This window comes from Chlamydotis macqueenii, chromosome 10 (assembly GCF_036417535.1).
Source record: "Chlamydotis macqueenii isolate bChlMac1 chromosome 10, bChlMac1.mat, whole genome shotgun sequence".
Lineage (NCBI taxonomy): Eukaryota > Metazoa > Chordata > Aves > Otidiformes > Otididae > Chlamydotis > Chlamydotis macqueenii.
The window spans coordinates 15,029,392-15,047,365 of record NC_141565.1 but is presented as its reverse complement, the minus strand read 5'-3'; the positions used below and the strand labels follow the sequence as shown (position 1 = coordinate 15,047,365).

Below are 17,974 nucleotides of genomic sequence, written 5' to 3'. Positions count from 1 at the left end.
GCGGGGAGCTTTCGTCTTCACAGCACACTAATAATATACAACACACCGCTTTTAAGACAGGTCTTTGATTTCCTTGACTAGTAAAGAATAAGGAAAAGAACAACCCCCAAATTAGAGCAAAGGCTTTTTCTCTGTGTTTGTCAAACTTGGAAAAATCATAAGCCCTGAAGCATTGGTTTTTATCAGTGCATTTCAAATCATTTAACAGCATGAAAAAATTAAGCCTCTGAGGCAAGTGTTACTAATCAGAACGGTAAAAGGGACAAAGCAAAAAAAACATGCGATGTAGTAAAACTTCACAGGAGAGACAAATAGTCCTATCACCTTATATCCATTAGAGTGTTGCTTCATTCCTCTCCAAGGACAGTATTCTGTTTAGCTTCACCTCTACATATTTCAACATAAAAACATATGTTTCTGTTTCTATGGGAAGAAAATTAAATTCCATTGTAAGCACAGCGTGGGCTGGAGTCCCAGTGCAAACTATTAAATTCTGCAGTGCTCATGAAGCTCCTCTTACTCAGTCTGCTGTGGAGAACACACTTATCTGACCCTGCCAACTCCTTATACCACAGATGTGAGGATAAGAAAGTGTTCAGCATGCTGAGTGCCAGAATAGCAACTGCCATTCCCACATGCTGATGGTTGGCCCCGAAATTCCAGTTGGGAATGCCCAAGCAGTGATGTGTTTCTGAAAAAAAGAGATCATTCCTGTGCTGGCTTTGAAGAAAAAGTCTTAGGTGTTTTCCACTGCTTAAGTAAAGTGTTGAGAGAGCTTAAGGCAAACCAATGGCAATAAAAATTGTACTGTAATGACAGCTCGGGCCAGAAGTACAGCAGTACAGCCGGAGGGCTGGCGCCTGTCTCTTGAGTGTCATGGCAGAAGAGCCTAAGAAAAGGCAGCACACTGGGCAACCTGGAAAAACAGTTGAAGAAAATATACACAAAAAAGGCAGATCCGGACCTTTATAGCTTCCTTTTCTCCTATATAACAAAATATTATAAAATAAAAAATAGTCAGTGTTTCACTCTTTTCCAAGAATGTTGAGCCTTGCTAGTGTCAACAGCATATCCTTGTAATGGTGCCCACCATACGCTGTACTTTGGGGAGGGGGGAAATAAGCTTAAAAATGGACCAGGAAACTCCATTTTTGCTAAGAAATGTAAACAGTTTCCAGTGGCATATGCCTTCGTTGAATTAATTCAGTTTGCCTTTTACTGGCTTGGAATTCATCCCAGTAGGAAGGAATAAAAATTATTACAGCGTATCTGTTTCAGGAGGTCTCACACGATACAAGCCCCAGCACCGCTAAATCCATTCCTGTGTCTGGAAAAATCCGTAACTCCCGTGAACCACCCATTCAGCAGCTCCACCCGGGCCCCGCACGGACGAGGCCCTGGCACGGAGAGTACTGGAGGGCATTAGGCAGCAGCGGACAGCAAGGCAGGCTTGGGTAGTGCAACTCCTGCACAAAGGTCAAGGCACAAAAGAGGCATTCTGCAATTTGGGAAATGTACTGTTTTTCCACGTATTCTTGGTAATTGCTTCCTGAGAATAGCAACATGTTTATTTCCCTTAAGTGACACTGCTGGCTATAATAAGCAACCATAGCTGTAATATCTAACCAATCTGCCTTTATCATCCATTGCACAAGCTGCCAGGACAAAGTCCTGTTTGTTGTACCGTTACAGATACCGTTAGCTACGACAGTATGTGGCATCTGCAGGCCAAAAGAAAACCCCGGTGCCAAGCTGCCTCAGACCATCCGGTCTCTTAAAGGAAAGTCACCTGCTCACCTTTCCTTTGAGTAAATGAAATTATATACTTATTCAAAAGCATTTATTAATTCTGGAAAATACTACTGGCTGTATTATTAAACTACGAAAAGGCAAAACTATGTTTTTTAAAAAAGTATTACCTTTGATACAAGCTCACACCATTGTCCAGCTATTTTCTCACTATTTCTTCAAAGGCATTCCTGCAGCAGTCGTACTTACCGGCTGTGCACAACTAAGCACGGCTCTTCACTGTTTTAGAAACAGATGCCAATCACATTTAATCCTGATGTCACATATCTGAAACTCATACTGTTTGCAAACATCAAATAATTAAATCCTTTTATTTTCAAGCCATTCTGCCGTTTGCTCCTGTAAGTTGCCATGCAAAATGGCTCAAGTGGCACATGAAAATACACCTTAATAATCCTTGCCACGTATGGAGAAAGAAAGAATTACACAGATGTTTAATTATTTTAATGAGGTTATCCCCAAAAGGCTTTTGTAACCTCAGACCTGGCAAAGACTGTTTTAAAAACCAAAATTCAGCCTCTGCTAAAGGCATGCACCAGGCTTGAAATTTAACCCTGCACATCATGATCTCTACAAAGCCCTCTCGTAGGAGGAACTCAGCAGAAGGGGGTGAGCACTGAGGGATGGGAGGACCTGGCTGAAGTTTGGATCAAGGGCCAAACCCACATCTCTGTTCTCAGTCCCAGCTCACGACTCGGGCAAAAGCCCCAACCCGAGATCTATTACTTTGCTCACAACAGCCCATCCGTTATCTCCTGTCAGATACAAAGGGTCTGTTTAAGTGTCCGGCACAACAAACCATAAGTCTGTGGGACAGAATCTGCTCTACTCTGATTAAACTGAATCACGATGGATTTTTTCCCCCCTCCTTTCTTTTTTTTTTTTTTTTTCAGTAGAGCATCATTCTAATTGCTGTTTTTCTAATTTTCAGGTTTCACAGTCGTGGACAATGCTGAGCAGCTGTGTGTGTAACAGTCGCAGATCAAAGGTACAATTAGTCTAATGCGGGCACCAAAACAGAGAAAAGGATGATCAGGAAAATGAAAGAGGAGAATGCAAGCAAGCGTTCAGTGACAGAAGAAAATCATTAGCGTTGGCCAATACCACCAGACAAGAAGAGGCCAATGCCATTTGGAAAATAATGACATGGCCTCAGGAGAGGTGTGTGTGTATGTGCGTGTGAAATAAGCACTAAAAGAAAATGAGCCTTGCTGTATTAATTGGCCTCGCACTTTCCCCGTAATTTCTCATGTGTTCCCTGTTCTCCTCTAATCATCTACACTCATGAGTACTTCCCCATTCAGTTATCTCCTTACAACTGCTAATTTGATGCTATATGAATAATTTTACAAGTGTACATTGTTATGAAACAATTTTCTACTCTTTAAAAATCACTAAATTTTTTACTCACAAAAACATTTTTGAAAATTGGACAGCTTTTTAAAAACTGCTTGCCTGGAGAAGAGATGCATCCAAAAAAGTTCCTGCTCTCTATAGGACACAGCAAGCTGCAGCTGTTCTTTTTGCTCACTTTGGAAGTGGCCTTCACCCTCTTTTAACTTTCCCGATGCTCAGGAATTATTTTAGACACTTCTGACAATGTCCTGTTGGCTTCATTGGTCGTTGTCTTGATTTCAGGTTTACTTTGTTATGGAAAACCTTTAAGGCCTTTTCTCATAGGAAGAGGTCTTGCTTCTGTCTGGAGTTGCACTGAACTCAACTCCTTGCATGAGCTAGGTCAGGTCTGTCTGTATGAACTGTGAATTTCCATATTACCGTGGAAAACAATTAACCTGAAGCAACTAGTCTTCAGCCTTGTGCTGATTTTTGATTGATGGGCCAGTTCATCAGCTGTGGATTTTGCTGGCATGTGTCTTTAGCAACCTAGGTCCAGCCTGGAGAAAAGCTGATTCTCCTGCATTCCCAAGTCTTCCGACAAGGGCAGCAGTCCCAACAGGCCAGCCAGGCCTGGCTCAGACACATCTAGTGAAATACTTGGGCAAATTCTGGGTTAGGTAGACCTCAGCTATTCACTGCAGAAGCCTGGGGGACAAAAGATACAAAGAAAAGTATGACTTGCCTGAAGAGACTTTGAAGGGCAAGGTCCTCACACCTGGTACAAAGAGATTCAGACTGACAGCCTCTGTCCCAAAGCCAGTAAGAAACATCTCAAAATGTTACCACAGTTGAAAAACACTAGCCCATCCCAATGTCTGGGCAAGGAGTCACCAGGGTTGTGACCAAACTAACTTCTTCCACCTGGAGCTCAAGGGACAGGGAATGAACCTCTACTCCAAAAAAACGGCACAAAAATGCCCTTCATCTCTGAACAGTCATTCCTAGCCCATTTGCTCCTGAGTATCCTCTTCAGTACAGAAGGACCTGGGAGAGGCTTGTTTAGGAAGCTGAAATTCTGAGTATGTCACCAGAGGTTTAACTAAGATTCAACTAAGGTTAAGTTGGGTAAAATAGGCAACTCTCTCACTTATCTTTTCCCTCCAGCTAACATGTGCTGGTTATTTCAGATTTCATTCCCTACATATGGAAGCCATTTTGGTAAGACAGACTGATCTTGGTAAGTTATCCTCCTTCTATATAGAAGTATGGAAAACCTCATTTGCAGAGTCCTTTCAAGACTGATTGTCTTTGCGTGCAGTCTTCAGGCAGGGTCACGCCAAGCCTCCAAGCCTGCAAGGAAGCAGAGCTTTTAAAAGAGGCTGTCTAGTAGGAGGCAAAGCTGTATTGAACCACTTTCAGTGATAGTTCTCTGCATGCTAAAAAGAGATCGAAATAAATACAGACTAAGGGGTTACACTTCCCAATAACCAGTAAGAACTTCTTAGCAATATTAACAATATTTCCCCATCTCATTGATTTACATATTTTTCATCTTAACATCACGATGAAATAAAACTCAACCTAATAGCAATCCCTTTGTCATGAGCTAAGAAACAAGACCAGCTACCCATCTTTCCTCCAGTTTATTAGAGGCTGGAGGGCCTCATGGCTGAATATTTGCTAGATCTTGTATAAGGGATATTCTGTCCGGGCCATCCCAGAAACTGGCACATAAGAAACAGCGAAGCAGAAGGCGGGAAGAACCGAAGGCAACTATTCCAGAGGCAGGTTTACCCAGGCAGGTTGTATTACTGGCGTTTGAACCTAAATGGTGCTGAATGCTTACTCCCAGCCTTGCAAAGCATGGCTAGAACAAGTTCCCTCCTTCCTGATAAAAAGGTGATTAAGGCAAGTGGTATGTTGAAAGCTGCTTAACAGGCATCTCGGACCATATTCAGTGGGAGAACTGGAGTTTGAAGAAAATTTTCAGTTGAGGAGTAAGAAAAACAGCAGTGTATTAAAAAAAAAATTAGCACAACCCTGTGCAGGTTTCTTGGCTTCCGCATTGTTAATCTGTTCTACAGTTACGATTCACAGCGTTAAAGTCAGGTCAGCATTTCTGTAACAAATGTTATTAAAGATTGGATTTAGCTTTGTTTTTTAAATTGGTTCTGAGCTATAACTGAGTGCACAATGTCTGCATTTTTCTGTTTATAGATGTGGGGAAAAATAAATAAATATGCAAGGTTTTTTCACAGTACTCTAACTCTAGAGCAGCCTTGATGGAAAAACAAAATTACAAAACAGTCTATAGATTAGCAAAATAAACAATAACAGTAAAAAAAAAAGGGAACAAAAAAATTGCACTATCTTACAAATGCTGTGGTAATACACATAATCACTCAGATAAACTCACTGCCGTATCTAAATCTCAGTCCTTACTCTGCACATAAATCCATACGAATGTACTCCATGGGCTCCTGGCAGTTATAAGATCTGTTTTCCTCACCAGCGCTTGGAGCTCCCCAAGCCAAAAGATGTGCATACACACCAGACTTTGGGAGCACCATGATGCACCGGTTTGCACAGGCCTGAGCAGCAAATCCCCACACAGGTCTTGGTGCACAGGAACATCACCTGGACACGCTTCCCAAAGGTCATATTTGCTGCGTACATACCGTGGTGTTGGTACATACATCCAGAGTCGGCGTATAGAAGCATCGGTAATTTGCATCAGGACAAACACAGAAAATACAGGAACTCTGCTTGGCTAAGATTTTTTTATTTTTCCACCAGAAAAAAAGCACGTAACCCTAGTGCAAAAGGTGCCTTGTCTTGGAAGATCAGAGCATGTCGGTTTTGCGGTGAGAAATAAACCAGCGATGATCCTGTACTTCGGAGAGTATCTCAAAGCCCAATCAAGGAGAATCCCACAGGTAAACTGAATCAGCTTACAGCATACGTGGCAACCTTCCCCTGCAACACCAGCTCGGCACAGCAACCACTCTTCCAAATTAATTTCACAGCTATAGTTCACTGCATTCCCCTCTCTCTTTTTTTTTAAATAAAATTCTTAATGTAGCACAATGAGGGTTAACGTTTTTCCAAATTTCCTCTTCTACTAAGAACAAGGAACACGAATCTTTCCCAATAAAATAAAAAAATGATCCTTCTCCCCCTCCTCCCCCCAGTAACAATTTGTGGGTTGGGTTCTGAGACAACCTGCCCATCAGGGAAGCCAGACACCACAAAAATGTTGTATCTACTGGAAACCAGTAAGGAATTTGGTTTGAATAGCTTTCCAACAGTTATATACTGCTAAAAAACCAGCTTCCCCAGAGGTCACTCACCTGGGTTAATGGTGATGAATTTATTATCTGAGGGGTACTCCTCCGGAAACCTGTCCTCCTTTGAAGGAGGTTTTCTTGTTGTCTCTGGTCTTCTTGGGATCTTCCCCAGGTAAAGTTCATTGGTGAACGCCGGCGGCACTTGGGTGGAAGGGAGCGGCTGGGGCTGAGTGTCTGCTTCAGCAAAGCTCTCCTCCTCGGGACCCCCGGCTGTGGGGGCAACATTTTGGTTTGGCTCTTCCCCCGATATGGTTTTGTTTCCTTCCTCCTCGGCAGTCCGGTTGGGAGAAGCCGTAGCCACACTGGGGTCCGTGCCATTGCGCGCCTCCGCACCCGCTCTCGCCCTGTTTTTTTCCTTCTTCTCAGCATCCTTTTCTTCCTCTTCCTCATGCTCCCGCTCCCCGTCCTCGCTTTCACTCTTTTCATCCTTCTCCCCCTCCTCGGCTCCCTCGCCGTCCTTTGTCAGCCCCGAGTCCCGCTCTGGCCCCGGGGAGGCGGCAGCAGCGGCGGCCTCGGTGGCAGCCACCACCGGCCGTCCTGCCTGCTTGGTGGGGGCAGCCGCTGCCGGGAGCCGGGTGGGCCACACGCTGCTGGGAAAGGAGGAGATGCCACCACCGCTGAAGCCCAGTCCTGCCAGCAAGGTGCTGGTCACCACAGAGGCCACGGTGGCCTGGCTGCCACTGGAGGAAGGCCCCATCCCTGTGGCCATGGACACGAAGGAGAAGGGGAGCCCTGAGGAGGTCCAAGTGGAGGAGCCAGAGCTGATGGGAGCCATGTCAGCTGAGGAGGCAGGAGATGCTGTGGGCTGGAGGAGGTCACAAGCAGCAGAGGGGAAGAAAACACAGCAGAGAACATCAGCAGGGGCCCTGACATGCTACCTGGGGTTAGTTTTCTTTTGGTTTTCCCTCCCTTTCCACACACATGCCATTCTGGTTGCTAGTCTCTTAAAACGAGAGACTTAGACCAGCTGGATGCAGGGCCGAGCCAGGAATGGGACATGCCACAGAGCTACGTGGCAAACCACGAAGGGAGGAAACCTCCCTGCGTTCGCTGCTTCCAAACAATCATTATCATCAAAAATCTCTTTATCTTTATTTTACAGCAGGACCTTCTCCACCCACATCACTGGCAACTTGTGAGCAACGTTTCCTCTCAGGGGCGAGGAGGATGTAAAGGACTTTAATGAGTTTAGCTGCATTAATCAGAGTGCTTTAATCCTCAGAATACAGAAGTTTAAAAATACAGCGTTACATAAGGGTTGTCCCAGAATAAGGGCTGTGCTGCCAACGTGTGCATCCATGGCTGGTGGATCTGCTCTGACAGGGAACCCTGGGTCTTCCCACACACATTGTGAGGGCCTCAAACGGAACTATTTTTATTTCCTTAATTTAGCCATCAGCATTATTCTCCTAAGGACTCCTGCTGCAGTGAGGCGTTGCTCTTGTTAGAAAAGGCCTGCAGCAAGTCCAGATGGGTAGTTGCAAAGGAGCTGGAGGGCATCAGGAGCCCTTCAGCAAGTCACCACAGCCTCCACCAGCATTACCACGCTGCGGCATCCATCTATAGATTCAGCTTTCCCCATACAAGTCCCCCAGCCACCGCCAGTGACTCAGAGTCACTTCCCTCAGGGAGGTGAGGGGAAGCAGGGAATAACCATGGTTCATGGACTCTGCATCCTCTGCAGCCTGCCACTGTTATTTTAACAAGGTCAGCTTGGTGCGTGCATGCTCACACGTGGGTCTCTGGGCACACTTGGTTATGCTCTACCAGAAAGAAAGCCCTTGGTACGTACATGTAAAGAACCAAACGAGTAATTCACCTTCCCAAATTACATGTGGAAAACGACACTGAAGTTAAGTGAGTTGGCTAAGGACAAGGAGTAATTCTGTGGAAGAGCTGGGGTCAGCAGCTCTGCCCGGACAACTCGACCATGCTCCCTCTCTGACTTACTGAAAAGCATCTCATTTACTGAATTCATCAGCAAGAGGAGCATTAGCTGGAAAGGTACGCATCAGACAAGGACAAACAAGGGTTAAATAGGTGCTACTGAATGCTGAACAAAACTGTAAAATGTTTATTTTTGGAACTGAAATTTATAACTTAACAGTATTTCAGCATCTCTGTGCAATTCCTGCTTTCAGTCAGGCTGTGTAGTTGAAATGCTGCAGTAAACCAAGACAGGCTGCTTGCTTTATTTTTGACCAGCTGCAATCACAGGGAACCTGAGATCTCAGAAGAAAACCTATGCTTTAGAGATTTCAAGCCAAAACTTTAAATAAGCATCTAAACTTTCAGATACTTATCAGTGTCAATCGCTAAGGCACTGTGAGATTTGCTTTTTGCTGGCATGTACAGTCTCAAAGCTGGACTGAGTATTAAAATTCGACAGCAGATTTTATATGTCTAGAATACTTCTATACATCATTAAACAAACATTAATCACTCAAATTCAAGCTTTGTATGTGTTACTTGCTTACTAGGGAGTGTGTCAAACTGGAACAGAATAAAACCAGAAGCAATGTACTTAGAGTAAATTCAATAGTATGAATTCAGTCCATAAATCTGACTGAACAATCCAGTATAGTGAATGCCAAGAATTTTAGGTTATGGATAGTTTATGTTAAATAACTTAATAAGGTGCTTTCAAAACTGAAACCATGTATTTCAGTTTTACTGTAAATATATGGACACTTCTGACTGTGGAAAACAAACTCAGCTTCAGTGACTCGTTACAGTCTCACCTGAATTAAAATTAGAGCAAAGAGCTTGTTAAGGCTTTATTCACACAACAGCAGATATCCTTAAAGCACCGGAAGAGCAAAGATGCAGTGTGTGAAGCCCTATTCCAGAACTGTATGTTCTGGTCATACAGTTACATAAAATAAATTAAATTTATTTCCACAGTCATCATTAAGATTACAAATGCCCTCTAAATGAGTTCAATACATATTTGGGGAATATCTTTTTACCACTTGATTTTCCAGTGGTCAAAGCCTGTCAGAGCATGATGCTAGAAAAGCAAAACCTCTCCAATATTTCAGGTATGTTATAAAACCCTTCGTGGCGGGGCTGGCAGCCACCTCCCCAGGACAGCCTGGTCCTGCCGCAGATTTACAACATCGTGCTGCCACCTGGTGGGAATCCCACCCCAAATTCCCGCATCACTCATCCCCACGACTTACCACTCCTGTTTTCACAATTCTGGTCCCCTCGAAAATTCGAGTAGTGTTAGCTGAGAAACAGAGAAAAGCAGCGTGTCAGCGGGATGGGACAGGAGGCACCGGTAAAATTGCTGAACAATTGCTGAACATTGCTACTACAAAATAGGTAGCCAGGTCCCAGTTTGGAGTAAAAGCAACTCGGCTCATTTGGAATTACTCACCTTACTTTGTACTTGTGACTAAAGACAGATTTGTCTTTAATTACTCAGGCCTGGCAATGCTGGTTTAAGCACAGTGTCAGAAAACATCTCGCCTTCAAACCCAAGTTGGATGAAATGTCCTGACTTACATAGGAGCAGCTGATGATAATAGGGGTTTTTTTCTGCCCTTTTGATACTATCATTCTTTATTGCTATTTATCTCAACTACATCTATAGTCAGACTCGGAAGAATGCTGTGAAAGCTCAAGTGGATTCTTTTTATAGGTTAGTTCTTGGGTACAGCCAAAGATTAGAAGAACGGCTCCTTTTCCAGGAGACATGGAAGGAAATGCAACATCTACTCGCATTGCAGAAGCGTGTATCACTTCCACTGCTTTAAACACGGGGCTGGAGTACTCAGAGTATCCAGCAAAACTCTCAAAAGTTATTTACTCTTAACTGTAATTAAATAGGTATCATGGTTAAATTTGAAATAATTTTTCCATTCTATTGTCTGCCGAAAGAGGCCATAATCAGCAATATACAAGTTTCTGACTTCTGCCTGGCACTTAAAATGAAGTCCAGAACACTATATTGAGACACTAAGAAACCGAGAGCCACATACAAGATGCTGCTTGGATAGGACATGTCTTGTCTGATCCCTGCTCTCCCTGGAATGCTGCTAACATTGTAGCATGACACTGGACCAGAACTAAATTGTGTCCACAGCTTGATACCCTTCAGATGCTAAGCGCTAACAGAGTAGGATTAAAACATCCACATTTTCCAAAAAACACACTTTAAATGCCTCTCTTATTTTGTTTCATACACAGCATCAGACCCACGTGGACTTAACTTTGCTTCACTTTAAGGATTTAAATTTTTAACTCTTTGCTTCTTTTGTTTTTCCATTACCCATTCCCAGGTTTATATATCTGTAAACTGGAGTGGGAGGGAGTGCTCTCAGCAGAGGTGAGTTTTGCCCTACTGATTAAAAAAGGTAGTAATAAATAAGCAAAAGGAGCAAAACTTCAGCACTTAAACTCAAAAAGCATCAAGTTCTTCTACCAAATCTCAGCTTTACCAGATTTCTCCAATAAATTTAAAAGGAAATCCATGACAAAGGACAATTTAGCATCCAGTTATTTAGCTTTTAGTTCTTTAGTTCTTTTAGTTCTTTGTTTTGGAAATCACTGACACTTGTGTGCGTGGTAAAACCTGAACATCTCCACATGTAGTTGTCAAGGTAGGACTCATCTCCTTTCCTCTTTACATAAAACAGACACTGATCAGACTCCCATTCTGCTATAGCTGTGTCTCTGACGCATAAGCAGACTCTGATGAATTTGTTCTAGAAAACTTCTACCCAGAAGAGCTCTGAATTCTCCCAAAACCTGATGAACTCTGCCAGCAGAGAGGTGTAGGCAAACCCCCTGTCACTAGAAATAGGACTCTGATAAAGTCACTGGCCAGAATCTGAAATTAGCATTGTCTACATGCACTCAAACATTTTCTGAAATCATTCCACACCACTCTGCAAAGAAAATGTTAAACACACAAAGAGTCATAATGTAAAAATATGTATGTGGGTTTTTTTACCTTGAAAGAGCATAGTCTGGCTAAAGTCACTACGCATTTCATTTCGGCAAACTGCTTGAACTCTGAACAGATAAAGGATGTCAGGTGAGACATGGCTAATGATGGCCTTCTGTTTAAAAAAAATAGATATTATTCAGTTTTTTACCCCCACAGTACTGTCCACGATCAGTTTGAAATATATAATGCATTGCGCTAACACAGGACAAACTTATTTCTAAAAACAAATATTCACTGGTCCCTTGGAAGAGGGCAAGGCCAAGGTCAAAGGACTTCCCTGGGATAAAAGTGATGCACCCAGGTTCTGCTGACTCTGCTCAAGAGAAAGAAATGAACATGTCCCACATCTACTCTTGTGACAGTCTTTGTGGCTGAAAGTCTCTGCTCTCCTCAGAAAAACCTAAACCCCAGATCATTTGACCTTACAGGAAATTAAAATGAGATTTTCACTGGTGAAGATCCAAGTACTAAACCTGGGATAAGCCCAGAAAAGCCACTGTATGTTCAAACTGACTATTTTGCAACAAACTTGCTACGGCAATTTGATGTCGGTGGCCTGTATAACGTCCTGGCTCTACACGCTGGACTAGGATGTCTAGGATGGACTAGGCTACCCAAGACATTGCCTTCCTGCCTCCCAGCTACTCTTCTGTGTTGCCTTAGTCCACGATCACTGCACTTCATGTCTGGCAGCAGACACCAGCAGAAGCTGTGTGGGTCACTTGAAATACCAGGGTTCTCTTTAGCCAAAGAACGCCTAGCTCTGTTTCAAGACAGAACAGCCCAGCTGCCTCTGCCAGAGCACTGAAAGCAAACTGCACTTTTCTCTGAAAAAGAGTTTCCTCCTGGCTACCTGGCTACCAAACTCCAAAAGAGTTTGCCCCTAAAATAGACTAAGCTGTCATTGCTTTCTTAACCTCCAGGCTCTGCTGCACAGCACAGGGTCTCATTGCAATTTATTTCCAAGTTATCACTCCATCACATCCCCTGCACTTTTAATTATTTCTTTTACATAAAACAGGGTGCTGTCACTGTGCCCACCTCATTTTTGCTGATTAAGGCTCTCCTCCTTATACCTGATTAAAAAAAATCTCCCTTAAAAGTATAAAGTTATGACAAGAGAGAGGTTACAATACATCATAACCTTGGGTGCCTTTCAATAGATTCCTTTCTGATTTCGTGAGGCACATCATTCCCTAATGTGACCCAGATAACAATGTCTAGTGGGGAAATTGAAAATATAAATGGAAATGAAGTAAAATAATCTTCATCTAAGGGAATAAGAGAAGTATTATTGTATAACTGATTGAATGGGCCCAGAGGTCTGTGTATTTGAAAAAAAAATACGATAACAGTCATTAGGAATAACACTCTGTGCTACTGCATTTTTCATGTGCATATACAATTACTGATTTCATTATTCTAGAGCCTTTCTTTGATTAACAATAAACGAAGGCCTTTCAAACCTGAATATGTCACTTTGATTTTATATGCAGAGAATGTTAAAGACCAGTACAATACTTGCTTCCACTTAGACAAGAATGACAAGCAGATCAAATCCTAAATGGAGGAGATAGATCAGCGTTTCCATCTGTGCTGGAACTGTCTTGATCTTCCCTCTTTTTCTCCCACCGCCAGATGTAGGCGGTGCTGGTACAAGTCCACTCTGCAATAACCTTCTCCCCTGACCAAGCAACTCCTGCTGCTCCAGCACTTACTGCAGAAACTGCTCCAAAGACTGCAAGGGGCTATGCCCAGTGAAAAGCCTGAACCCAGGAAGATATTTTGGGGGATTGGGCTTTTAATGTGAAAATCTGTGAGCCCAACACAGCCAAAAGGTATTCAGAGTCTAACTATTTCCTGAGCCAGCTGCTTCTCAGCAACAGTACATGAAAAAGTGTCTGCAGATTTAGTCCTTCATGCACTCACATAAACTATAAATTCACACTCCAGTGTTTTGGGCAGTCTGTTAGGCAACGTTCAACTAATGCTGAACATTTTAACAGCAATTCCGCGCGAGTCAAACACTAGCCTGTCTATAAGGTAAAACCTGCTTTCCTCCTCTACATCCTTCTACAGCAAAAATTACAATATAAGGATAGCTTGATACATATGTCTGCGGCTGATGCTGTGGTTTTACCAGGTCCTTGTCACTGTCCTTGGTGAAAGTCTTCTCCTTTTCGTCTTCATTTTTAGTCCAGCTGTATGAGATCATGTAGTTCATGATCGGAGGGTGGTAGATGGTTTCGGGTTGGTTCCAGGTTACAAGCAATGCCGTCCTGTTCACGGGCTGCACTTTCATGTTGACCGGGGGAGTGCTGCAAGCTAAAAAAGCAGAAGGAAAAAATATGAAGCTCTCCTAAATAAGCGAGGAAAAACAAACAGGAAGAACTGTGCCTCACTTGAAGAGCTAGTTTTTTCTTTAATGCCCTTGCCTACAGTAATAGCTTAGACTGCAATCCACTGAGACCAATGGGATTTAATACCACCTGCAGCTGCTTTCTGCTCTCCAGAGTAAAGGGAGCAAGAGAATCCATTCTCTGCAGGCAGGTTGCTTAGTTATCGACTTATTTTCAATCCTGACATTTACACGTACACTTTAACTCGGTCACTTAAGAGCTCTGCACTGGAATGTTAAGAAGTTCAATCAGCCTGAGCCCCAGCCTCCCTGGCCCACAGTCTCCTGCTGTACGAAGGGGTAAATACTCCGGTGTGCTCTGCAGGCCCTGGAAATGGTTGGAACCTCTGAAAATGTGACACTATTGGGTCAGTAACTTTTTTCCTCTTAATCTAGTTCCTCTTAATCTGAACTATGACACTAGTACATCTTTGCAAGTGAGCAGAAGTTACTTTACTCTTTCTATGTATTTTCCTTCCTAGATTCTCAACGGTTTGTCAGTAACGTATCACCGGCACAGGGAACAGTGGCACTTGATGGCCTTTGGCCATCTCCTCCTCCTAGCAGGCAGGGGAACCCTCCACGCAGCCTCTGAAAGCCGTGCCCACCCAACCCTGCCTGCAGCGGGGAGGCAAACGTTACTTCTCACTCAGGCTGAACTCTGTGGGAACGCCAGCACAGGAACAGCTTAATCAGTGGGCAAAGCCATGGCGTCTGCTTACTGCAGACACCAAACCCCAAACTTCTCCAGGCAAGACCAGGTGCAAACCCAGACTGTACGGATCAGGAGGACTGGAGCATTCACAGCCCACTGGTAGCCACTGAAGAAAACACTTTTCCAGTCACTGAAATGTAAAGGTCAGGGGATTAATGAAGAACACTAGATGGCACTCATATGCTATCAAAAAATTACATCATGCGCTTCTCAACTATAAAGAGTTTAGATTTTTTCCAAGCTTTAAAAATCAGGTTTAAAATACACAATTCAGGACAGATTCTCACATTCTCTTTCCCAATATAAACTCTGAAGCAAGAAAAATCACTTGCACTGATACCTAACACATGTGCCACGGCAAAATTGCTGGTCTCTTCTGCCAGGGAAAGTCTAAGTGTCGCCCAACCCATCATGCTGACACTGTTTGCAGAATTATTTTTCCCAATGCGACTTTTCCTTTTAAAGCCAACACATTCAGCTTGTTTGCGCTCTGTAGGTATGTGACTGCAAAGCAAGCAAACCCTGCAGTACCTCAAATCACTTGTTTCTTGACAAAACGAGTAAGAGTTTCTATTTATGCCAAGTAGAAAGGACCACAATGGCATTCTGCTGGCAACATCACAAAGCCAGAAGCAACACCTTGGTCTGCTGCCCACAGGCCCCTTCCCTCCTGGTCTCTGTGGGGAGCACGCAGAGCAGGACATGAAGGTGGTCAGGACCCAGACAAGGCGGCACAGCTGAAAGCTGTCGCTGTTGTCAGTATTTACAGAACTTCAAAATCCTTGGTATGCCTCTCCATGCTCACCTCTTTCCGCTGAGACAGTCAGATCAATTCTCACTGACATCACGATTCATTGACAACTGCACCAATAAATCATAACTGCCCCCTCTGAAGTCCCTTGCCATCATGGAGTTACACTTCAAAATGCCAGGCCAGCCCTTACTGCTCCACCTAATCAAATCTGAACAGAGACGGAGAGATGGGAGCCCAGGGTGAAGGACTCCCCAGACCTAGAAGTCCTGTCCAGCCCTCCTCCTCGAGGTGGACATGCAGAGATTTATATATTTAAAGTAACCATGCATCAAATGGGTTTAGAACTAGGTAACCTTCACCAGAAACAGAGAGACCTACCTTCACTGCAGGAGCCCTCTGAACCATGGCTACTCAGCTGTTTTTCAGACAGGGACCCCAAGCCACCCTAGGGAGAGGGGACCATCACGTCCTCTGCTCCATGCCACTCTGCTGCCAGCTGCGATGCCATTCAGAACAGCAGGTATTTCCCAAAACAGGAGACTCACAGGCTCAAACTTAGGGGACCCTCCCTCCCCTCACCCTGATCCAAGGACCAGAGCGCTGCTCAGCAGCTCAGCAACTCCAATGACTTCACTGAGACAAGTTTTAATGAGGACAAACTGCACCCGCAGCACGCTAAAGGAGACTGAATTTACAACACCGCTATTTCACAGTAAATACTACAGAATTTTCATGACTTAGTATGACTTTTTCCAATTACTCCAAGGCACATAGCAGTACCTGATGTAATTAAGTAATAACCAACCTTTTCTGTTCAGCCACTTTTTTTTTTTTAACAGCTTATGAATGGGCAAAAATAAATCTTTTTAATAAAATGAAACATATGGTTTTATTAATTTAACCAAACCTGCTCTGGACACAATGGAATAAAAAAAAAAACATTTAATCCAATAATTCAATTTGATGATTTAATTAAAGTGATACATAATAACGTAACAAATGTCTGAAAGGCAAGAAAAAAAAATTGTAATGATTTGACCATCTATGAAACAACGGGCATTTTCCAGAGATCCAATTTTCTTTTCAATACTCTGTGTGCCTTGGATTTTCAAAAGAAGATTAAAAGAATCACAGGCTCCTTGCTTGCTTTCTTTTTTTTTCAGATGCTAAAGAACCTCTACTGATTTTGCAAAATATGCAACTGAAGGACAAACGGAAATGCAGAAAGAGGATGGGGCAGGGAGAGAGAAGTTTGCATCTTCCTCTGAATTGAATGAGGACACATTGAAGAGAAACACAAGTTTTGTTTTGTTTTTTCCCTAAACCAAGCTAAATAAGTGGGAAAAAAAAAAAAGCCTATGAATTCATGATTGCTTAAAAAAAAAAAAAAAAAAAAAAAGAACTGAAACCAACAACCAGCATCATTTCACACTGAAATAACAGATCTCAGCTATTTTTAGAAAAAATATTACTACTGCTCTTTTAAATTCAGATCCTAAAGGATAATAAAAATATTGAGGGAGCTCTCAGGATGTCTTTCTGTGGTGCAGAGCAATACCGAGCAGAGATACCCGAACTGGCCCTGTGTAGGTCTAGCAGGTCACCAAAGTCACTATGTCCTGGCTAGCAGACTGCCCATACCAGGACTTTGGAAGCAGAAACGCTTCGCCAGGGCCGCAGGGCTGCACCTCAGAGACACTCAACAGGCAAGCTTGCCCGCAGAATCAGCGGCAGGCCTGGCAGCGGGCAGCGATGCCCCAAGCGTGGCCCTCCTCGGACATCTCAGAGTGAAAAAATCCCCCCCTCAAACCTCTGGTCAGGGATGACCTGAACTGGGAACGTGGCAAACAAGCTGGCTCCAGCCTTATGGAAAAGTCCTGCAGGAGAGGGAGGGCTGCGCGGGTGCATCTGGAGTAAGCCCTCTGACCTGACACAGGGCAGCCTCCGCCGGCGTTTCCAGCTGCTGACCATGTGCGGGGCTGTCTGGAAGCTTAACACAGTCTTGTCTCTGCAGATCAGCCCGTCGGGGAAGGCAGGGGGCAAGCCAGCATCCTGGCTAGCCTTGTCTTCCAGGGCTCACTCAAGCCTGGAGAAAACCTGTTTGCCACTCGCAGACAAATGCAGCATGCTAATACAGCGCTGAGCGCCGGCCAGGCCAGCCACACAGCAGAGAATTATTTTCTTCATGTTAAAAACATTCCAATGGGCTGGAACAAACAAAATTAATTTAACAACTCCGCATTCATCTCTCCCATAATTTGATTTGTATGTTGTATTTGGCTATGTAACCTCCACGAGGCTTTCCTAACTGAAGCCTGATAAAGCTTAATCCAAAAGCTCCTGGCAGCTCCATTTCAGAGAGCTGAAAGACAAAAAGGGGGCTTATTGTTCTGCAAAAAAATTAACCACTGATATTAAGATACACCCATGAATGCAAAAAGGGCATGTGAGAGAATATTACTGCCTTTTTTTTTTTTTTTTTTTTTAAAGAGCAGCCTACATTTCTCTTTCAAAGACAGAAATGCAAAATGAGCCAAACTTTCTGGGTTTCATATGCTACCTGTGGTTATAAAAAGAGCTATTTAGGGAAAACCAGAGAGAGCACAAGAAGCATATATTTGGTTATTTCTTGTATACCTTCTCCCTGTAAAACAGG

At 43.5% G+C, this 17,974-nt stretch overlaps 1 protein-coding gene across 1 annotated transcript in view; it reads right to left on the bottom strand.

Moving 5' to 3' along the window:
- Positions 1–17,974, bottom strand: part of PTPRG (protein tyrosine phosphatase receptor type G) — a 401,938-nt gene that overhangs the window by 67,591 nt on the left and 316,373 nt on the right. The window contains exons 9-12 of the mRNA XM_086755857.1: positions 13,592–13,776; positions 11,455–11,563; positions 9,677–9,726; positions 6,498–7,299 (exon numbers count right to left, since the gene is read on the bottom strand). Coding sequence (XP_086611983.1) covers positions 6,498–7,299; positions 9,677–9,726; positions 11,455–11,563; positions 13,592–13,776 — 1,146 coding nt within the window. The remainder of the gene's footprint in view (positions 1–6,497; positions 7,300–9,676; positions 9,727–11,454; positions 11,564–13,591; positions 13,777–17,974) is intronic.